The sequence below is a fragment of the Trachurus japonicus genome, chromosome 14 (assembly GCF_045865225.1).
Source record: "Trachurus japonicus isolate A0001 chromosome 14, Traja_1.0".
In the NCBI taxonomy this organism is placed as follows: domain Eukaryota; kingdom Metazoa; phylum Chordata; class Actinopteri; order Carangiformes; family Carangidae; genus Trachurus; species Trachurus japonicus.
Genome location: NC_140920.1, coordinates 12,554,861 through 12,562,836, shown reverse-complemented (window position 1 = coordinate 12,562,836; position 7,976 = coordinate 12,554,861). Strand labels below are relative to the sequence as shown.

The window sequence follows — 7,976 nt, the reverse complement described above, 5'->3', positions numbered from 1 at the left end:
ATTATTAGTGGTAGTCTGAGGTCTGAACCTGAGAGCATCACATTCACTGCTCACATACGACAACACTGCCATTACCTCCACTGACTTGATCTTTGTTTTGGGCTCGTTGTCTCCCTGCTGGATATGGACAAAGACTGCAAACGCAGTGGCCTTCAATGCATTCACACTAGCAGTGCGACCAGCTTTTACCCAAGTGTGGCAATTGTAACTGGCAGGTGAATCAAAAATTCAGCTTCAGCTTAAATTGTTCTCTTGAAGATTTCTGCTTACGATTTCATGCCATTTTATTCATTTTTAAAAAGCATGAGTTTATTGTGGAGGTATCCTGTCAAGTTAAACTGGCAGTTTTTCAAGAAAAGAAAAAGAAAAAAATGTGTTCAGTGGGAATTGTGAGCTTTCACAGTAATTTGTTTCCAGTAAAATGATTTGAAGATTTGAGCCAAGGGTTATTAAAACCGTATAGGCTACTTGTCTTCCTTCATTCTGCTGAATTGACAAACTGTTTTTTTTGAATGAAAGCCATGCAATATAAACTGGGATGCTGGGAATCAAGGTTATTATTCATGTTCCTATAATGTGGTTATTTAATTTCTTTGACATACGTGTAGCTATTTTCAATAACAAATTTCTTAGATTCAGGAAACTGTTTAGGTGGGACATATAGCCTATAGCCTATAAATGAATCAATAACCCCTTATCCTTCCTCCATATTTTGCTTGTTTGATCGATTTTCTCGATTGGTTTTAAGGTATTGGTATTGGTAGATCCATGGAAGCAGTTCCTGTTTTTTTTTTGTTTTTTTTAAGAATGAATACAAAACAGATGGATCTGTCTTTTTCCTATGGAGATCAGCTGTGGTCATTGAGCAGTGAGGGTGCATGGTTTGCTGGGTGCTGATGTTAATTTTGCTTCTTTGAGCTTGTACGAAAAAAATCAAACACAAACAAGGACAATCATATCTCCCTCACTGAAGTTGAATTCAATGATATCGGGAGCTTAGTTTTTTTGTATCAGGGACTGACAGAGCTGGGAGCCAGTGTGGGAAACGCGCTATCTCCGTCCCCAGTGCACCAACACGGTGCGATAACATCTCTAAGAAACAGCCAATCGCCAGAGATTATAACCATTAGTGATCCTTGTCCTTTCAGACGAAATGAAGAAAAATGGTGGGCCACAACATTAGTCTGTGTGAAAACTCACTGCTCGGCGCGTTCATCTGTCCTCTCACACATGCTGATAATTTGTCATCTACTACAGATGCAGTCCTCACAGCCCAGCCTGCTCCATATAAGCAACAATGTATTTATTCACATGAGATCATCACTGACCCTCAGTGGGTTATTCTAGAGATAAAGACTGTTTAAAAAGTTATTATAAATTGAAAAAACAAACGTTATACCCACTCAAGTTTTTTTTAAATCAGCTTAGTGGTGGAAGTTTGTCGTTTTGTGCAAGGAAAAACATTTTTTTCATATGAATTAAAAGTTTATAGGCTGCACAATAGCCTGCAGCTTTTGAGTCCATCTTGACTTTGCGTCATCACACAAATTCGGATTTTTTTTATTTTATTTTATTTTATCTTATTTTATCTTATTCCATACAACCTATGCAGTAGAGAGAAATGAACAGACCTCTTATAGGTTTTTCCTGGGTCTGACGTCACAGGTTTCTTCCCAGGCAATAGGCTGAGCTTTAAGAGGTGCGCTCATTTCCAACGCTCCTCTCAGACTGAGAGCTCATCGCAGTGTTGAGGGGACACAAATGATGAGGCTGAGCGCGCTGAGAGCGCATCATCGTTATTTGTCCTCTACTTTAGACACCACTCAGGATATATTGCACAACACTGAGTTGATGTCATCACCGTTTATGGGCAGTCTTGTTGTTCTTCTTTTTTTCTTTCTCTGTGGGCTACTTCCACATAAAATCGGTCACCTCGGATCATACTGATGGGCCTGCTATGATCTCCAGCGTGTCATTTTGTTTCAGAAAATGCAGCCTGATAGTTTTTCTCCACAGCTGACCTTTCGTTTGGAGCCGTTACACACATGTGGATTGTTGCGCTGTGGAACAGAAGAGCTGCGTGCGCCCTCGCGGATGGTGATGTAATTACTGAGATTAGTTTGGATACAGTGGATTTCCTGGATCGTACCCAAAAAGCAGGTCCACACACACCGACACCACGTTGGAGAGAGACGCAGAGTGTTGATCTCACGCAACTGGACAGGGGAGTAGCCTATAAACTCCAGACAATGCTTGAGTGTGAAGGCTGCGAGAAGCCTATTCTGGATAGGTTCTTGCTCAAAGTTTTGGACAGACCGTGGCACATCAAATGTGTCAAGTGCTGCGACTGCAAGTGCAGTTTGACAGAGAAGTGCTTTTCACGAGAGGGGAGGCTGTACTGTAAGAATGACTTCTTTAGGTAAGCACCACATTTTCTTTTTCATTTTTAAAAATAAAACTTTGGCCAAATTGTATTTATACTGACATTTATTAAAAATAAATAAATAAATATAATAAAAATGCTGGACCTCCAAGCAAACATCTTCACTGTCACCTATCAGCTGCCATGTGGCTGTCGTTTTTTCTTTTTATTTGGAAAATGAAAATGTTAACATGCATGATTTGAAGTCATGACGAAACTAATGTACATTCTATTATTTTTTCATGACCTATGCAATTATATTTGACTTAATATGGTTTTAATTGAACACCGAGTGTAAGATGAAGTGCAGTTATTAACAGCCCCATGTCGTTGTGGGCCATTAGCCTGAAGCCTAAAGTCAAGTCAGTGCTGACTATAGACGTGTTGACTGTTAATATTAAACCACCAGGAATGGCCTCACTACATTATGTGATGCATCATATATCTACAGTGAAACTTTCCCTCTGATTCTTTCTGTCCCTCTCCAACAGGAGGTTTGGGACCAAGTGTGGCGGCTGCGCTGAGGGGATTTTACCCAGCGACCTGGTCCGCAGAGCCAAGAGCAAAGTGTTTCACCTGAACTGTTTCACCTGTGTGATGTGTAACAAGCAGCTGTCCACGGGAGAGGAGCTCTACATCCTGGACGAGTTCAAGTTTGTCTGTAAAGAGGACTATCAAAACAACAACGGCAAAGACACCATCCTCCTCTCTGGTGATTACTTACAGGCACCATGCTGTTTTTGTTATTATTATTTTTACATTTTAGGCTATAGATAATGAGTGTTAATAAACAAAAAACAAACAATGTTGTTTAAAATGTATTGTATTTCTGCTGGCAAAATATTTATTTAAATTGTCTAATAGCCTATGTCTTATTTTGATGCTATTTGATTGTTAAACAATATTATTTCTGAAATACTGCAAATTTACCACTGTTTTAATGACCTACTGTAAAAAATAAAAAAAAATAAAAATTAGTGTATTTCTATAGAGTTTAGATGTGATTTAGAATCTCAGATCCTCTAAATGTGCAGTCTACAGTCCTGACAGTCTTTTTATTGTCGTGACAGTCACCACATGCAGCGAGCCGAGTCTGTCTCCGGACTCCCAGGACCCACAGGACGACGGGAAAGATTCAGAAACGGGACATTTATCAGATAAGGACGGGGGCAACAACGAGAACGACGAGCAGGGAGCCGTCGGGAAGCGGCGCGGGCCTCGGACCACGATAAAAGCCAAACAGCTGGAGACCCTGAAGGCTGCGTTCGCCGCCACACCGAAACCCACCAGGCACATCAGGGAGCAGCTTTCGAGGGAGACCGGCCTCAACATGAGAGTCATCCAGGTAATAAGAACCAGGGGGAAAGAGGAGGAAAATGGGAGAAACGAATTGGAATCCAAAGAGTATTTAGGAGCTAGGTTTACCTCATTATCCGTGTGCACCCATTATCGGACAACACCACAGAGCTGGAATTAAACACAAAACCTAAAACAGGCTCTGATGGACAGCAGTAGCCTAAACAACAGACTCCAGGCCTTATAGACACCCTAAGGGAATTCATCCTTAATGCGCTGCTATTTTTTCTTTTTCTTTACAAATTGGGTTTTCCTTTTTCAGCCTATAATCTTTATTCCCATTGCGCTCATCCAGTCGTTAAAAGCAAGACTCACTTAGCACTGAGGAGCACGAGTATCTTATAAAGAAGCTCAAATGACACACTCATCTGGACAGATGAATTGTTTTATGCTTTAAAATTTGAGGTTGTGTTACATGCTGAGGCATCAGTTCATATTCCCAATGTTTTGCTTTTTACGCGTTTACTTATTCTAGTATTTTTTTTAAATGCATCAATATTTTTGAATTAATCCACACATTAAAATGATGAACTTGACCTAAATTTCTATTAGATGTCCAGTAGATGCCATCGAATACAAACTTACTCAGTGTGTGAACACTCTGCTTTTCGTGGTCGTGTCTCTATGGTGCTCATCCTGTGTCTGTTTCTAATACCGGCCCTGTTGTCTCCACCTGTGTCCTTCCTTCAGGTGTGGTTCCAGAACCGGAGGTCTAAGGAGAGACGCATGAAGCAGCTGAGCGCGCTGAGCGCACGGAGACACGTGTTTTTCCGCAGCCCGAGGAGGATGAGGGCGCTGGGAGAGAGGCTGGAGCCAGGAGAGCTCGGACACTTTTCATATTATGGAGGTGAGCTGCGTTTAAGATTAAGGATCAACGACTGGCAGGGTTGCTTGGAATAAGTTTTTTTTTTTTTTTTTGATGAACAGGCTCTTTATGGAAGGAAATGTGCAGCTGTTTTCACTAGAATTAGTCGTCTTGTGTTGAGGGCGTTTCTCTCTAATAATTTATCTAGAAATTAAAGATGTTTGTTGCAGTTCAGTTCATATAGGCTACATATAGTTTGTACTTTTTTTTGTTTGAATTACACTCAGATATAGACCTCACACTAATCCAGACATTCCCATGAATACAGATTATCCTGCTGAATACTACGGCTCAGGAGGGAATTACGAGTACTTCCAAGGCCCACCGTCGTCCCAGGCTCAGACTCCAGCAGACTTGGGCTTTGTGCCCTCCTCCGTCCCTGCTGGCACCCCATTAGGAGGCATAGACCACCACCATCCGGGCCACCACTGCCCGGGAGAGGTGCAGTGCTTCTCTGACACAATGTCTCATCATCCCGTGGACTCGCCCAGCCCTGAGCCCAGTGGGCCGGGCTCAATGCACAGCATCTCCAGCGAGATGTGTGGCCCCAGCACACCCTACACCACCGTGTCCCTCAGTGACAATGGATACACCAACCAGCTGTCACAGCCCTCCTCGGAAATGAGCGAAGGCACTGTGTGGTAATCCAGCTCAAACTGGACCACAAGGCACACCTGGATTTTGAAGGCAAATCAGTGCTATTTATTTATTTAATTTATTCATTTATTTATTTATCTATTTATTCATTTATTTATTTGCATTTCTGTTAAGCTCTATTTAACTATTTATAAATCTCTATATTTGTATGTCTGTATAATTGTTTATTGACTAGCCAATCAATAGATTGTTTTAAAGAAATCCATGTGAATTTGTCTCATTAATATATTCATAATGCTGGGCCACACTGATCAAGCAATAAACAAATACATTTATAGGCTGGAGGTGTTTTTTTTGTTTGTTTTTTTTACTTGCTTTGTTTTGCTTTTTGTAAGAGAATTTCTGCACCATTCAGTATTTGAAATGAAATTTTAATGTGAAGATGCTTAACAGCATTTTTTTAAATCACACAATTTCAGTGTCTTACACACCCCTCTCCACAAGTTCACATATAATTAAAAAAAAAATTTTATCATTTAATAACAAGTTATGATTGTGATGTTTAATACATTTGACCAAAAACCTCTCTCAGGACTGTGGAAGCATCATTTTTGGTCTATTTTTTTCTCTGCCAAGCATGTCCTTTATTTATTTGATTGTCAACACATGTTTGCCTTCAAAAGGATTATCTTTATAAATCTGAAATTTTATATGTAATAGAAAATGATTTGACTCGAATGAGTCTATATATAAATATATAGCCTATATAATAATGGACAATTGTACAGAACAGTCAGTTGTTTACTTAAAGCTCCAGTATTCAGGGGTTTCAAATTTCAGCTCAAACCTCTTGATTCAGATGGACAAACCATTTAATGCAAACAGACCAAACTTTTGTAGCTGTTTTATCTATGTGGTTCACTGTGGCTCACTGTGCTAGTTTGTATTATGTCCTCATTAAAAAAAGAAAAAGGCAAAAAAAATACTAATAAACTGTTGCCAAATGAAAGCACAGCATGGATCCTGCACCTTTAGTTGTGAGAAGCATCTGTTTTTTAAGTGTTCAGTTCTTCTAATTCTCTAAGGATTAAAAAAACAACAACAAACATCCAAGAGCCTGAAATATTATTTTTTTTGTACCAAAATGTTTCATGCAGTGCAGCAGCAGGAGCAGCTTTACAAGATTGTTTTTTTTAGGTTTATGTTTAGAACTGTTGACTGTAAAATAAAACACATAGTCATGATTGTTATTTGTTAATGGTTTTTGGGCAGAATATAGACCCTGTGCATTTAAGTATGAATTCAGTTTCTTTCTTTATTTAAACATAGGGCCTATAGCCTACATATAAAGACAGTGATTTATTAAGACATTAAGGCACTTTTGACGGATCAAAAATGTCACCTCAGGACATAAAGATGCATCTTCAGACCTGCACACTGTTTGACAGTATGGAGTTTCATAAACACCATAGCTGATCGAAAACAGTGGCAGTAGGCTATAATCAAATGGAAACACTCAGTTACATACTTATGAAACATATCTACACGGTGTTTGTGGACAGTTATCACTTCATATATCATTTCATATCTGATCCAGATTGTCAAGACTGAAATCTGCTTCATGTTCACATGCTATGTGCTGGCCCGATTGACAGCAGCTTGTTGTTGAAAAGTATCTTCCTCCTTTTTATTATAAACATCATATTGAACAATACGCCCAGTATTTTTGGATCATAGCACTCAAAGCACTTGAAGTATTGCACAGATTTAAGTGTGCAAAAATCCTTCCTTCAGCACCTTAACAGAGACTGGTCTAGGTTGAGCGGTGGTCTTGCTGCAGTATGTAAATTCAAAAAGTAATTTAAAGACATTACCTCCATCTTAAGGACACTCTGTCAATCAACAGTGACTGTAGCTCTAAACACACACAATGTTGGTGCTGTGACTACATATTATTATGATGACAACATTATTTAATTCAGTGGCAAACCTCTCTGGGCCTTCAATAGGACCATGGGGCAACCCGTGGCAGTAACCAAGGCAATGCAAACTATAGCCAGAGCCCTATGTCACATGGAAATTCAGAATATAAAAGGTTTTTCAGTATGAAAATTGAGTAATGTGCTTGAACACTGCAATACTACCCAACAGAAAGTCAAACAGGAAAAATTAAGTCACAAAATTGAACAAAGGTCAACCAAAAATCAATCACAAAGTTCACATAAAAACCAGTAGGCTAGGCTATAAAACCAGCAACTTGTGCCCATGACGCAGACAGGCCTCCTCATGACAGGTGAAGCAAAGGTGTAGAGTTTCTATTCATCTATTTTCAGAAACACCTTCAACCCATAGACTGTAAAAGCTTCAACCATGTAGGCTACTGCAAAGATCACATTTTGCCCGCGCTGAATTATCGCGAGACTTCCTCATGTGCCACAGACACGGCGTTGACAGATGTAAACAAACCCAAGCAGAATAAATTCATTCAGCTGTGGAAAGTCATTATAGTTCCCACGTTTCAAACACGCACACAAAAACCAACTTACGGTCTGTCAGGATGTTATGGAGAAGAGGGCCCATACTTGAGCGGATGTTGACGTTGTTGGGGTTGTTTGACGGTGACGTTAGCCGACTTGGCTAACAGGCAACAGGCTGCGGTCAACTTTACATCCCGGAGTTGTGCAAGCGAAGTTGCAGGAGCTCGGCAGCTGTGTATTGCACTTATTGCCGTCTAAG

At 40.0% G+C, this 7,976-nt stretch overlaps 1 protein-coding gene across 1 annotated transcript; it reads left to right on the top strand.

The window, feature by feature from the left end:
- The first annotated feature begins 1,726 nt into the window (after positions 1 to 1,726).
- Positions 1,727 to 6,223, top strand: LOC146974355 (LIM/homeobox protein Lhx1-like). The gene is made up of 5 exons (XM_085796808.1): positions 1,727 to 2,419; positions 2,914 to 3,134; positions 3,493 to 3,767; positions 4,469 to 4,625; positions 4,912 to 6,223. The coding sequence occupies exons 1-5, from the start codon at positions 2,046 to 2,048 to the stop codon at positions 5,286 to 5,288; spliced, it is 1,404 nt and encodes a 467-aa protein (XP_085652934.1). The 5' UTR covers positions 1,727 to 2,045; the 3' UTR covers positions 5,289 to 6,223.
- Positions 6,224 to 7,976: the final 1,753 nt, after the last annotated feature.

Coding starts and splice junctions, on each gene's coding strand:
- LOC146974355 (XM_085796808.1), top strand. CDS start 2,046: ATGTGGATTGTTGCGCTGTGGAACAGAAGAGCTGCGTGCGCCCTCGCG. Junction 3,135..3,492: donor AGACACCATCCTCCTCTCTG/GTGATTACTTAC, acceptor TTGTCGTGACAG/TCACCACATGCAGCGAGCCG. Junction 4,626..4,911: donor ACACTTTTCATATTATGGAG/GTGAGCTGCGTT, acceptor CCATGAATACAG/ATTATCCTGCTGAATACTAC.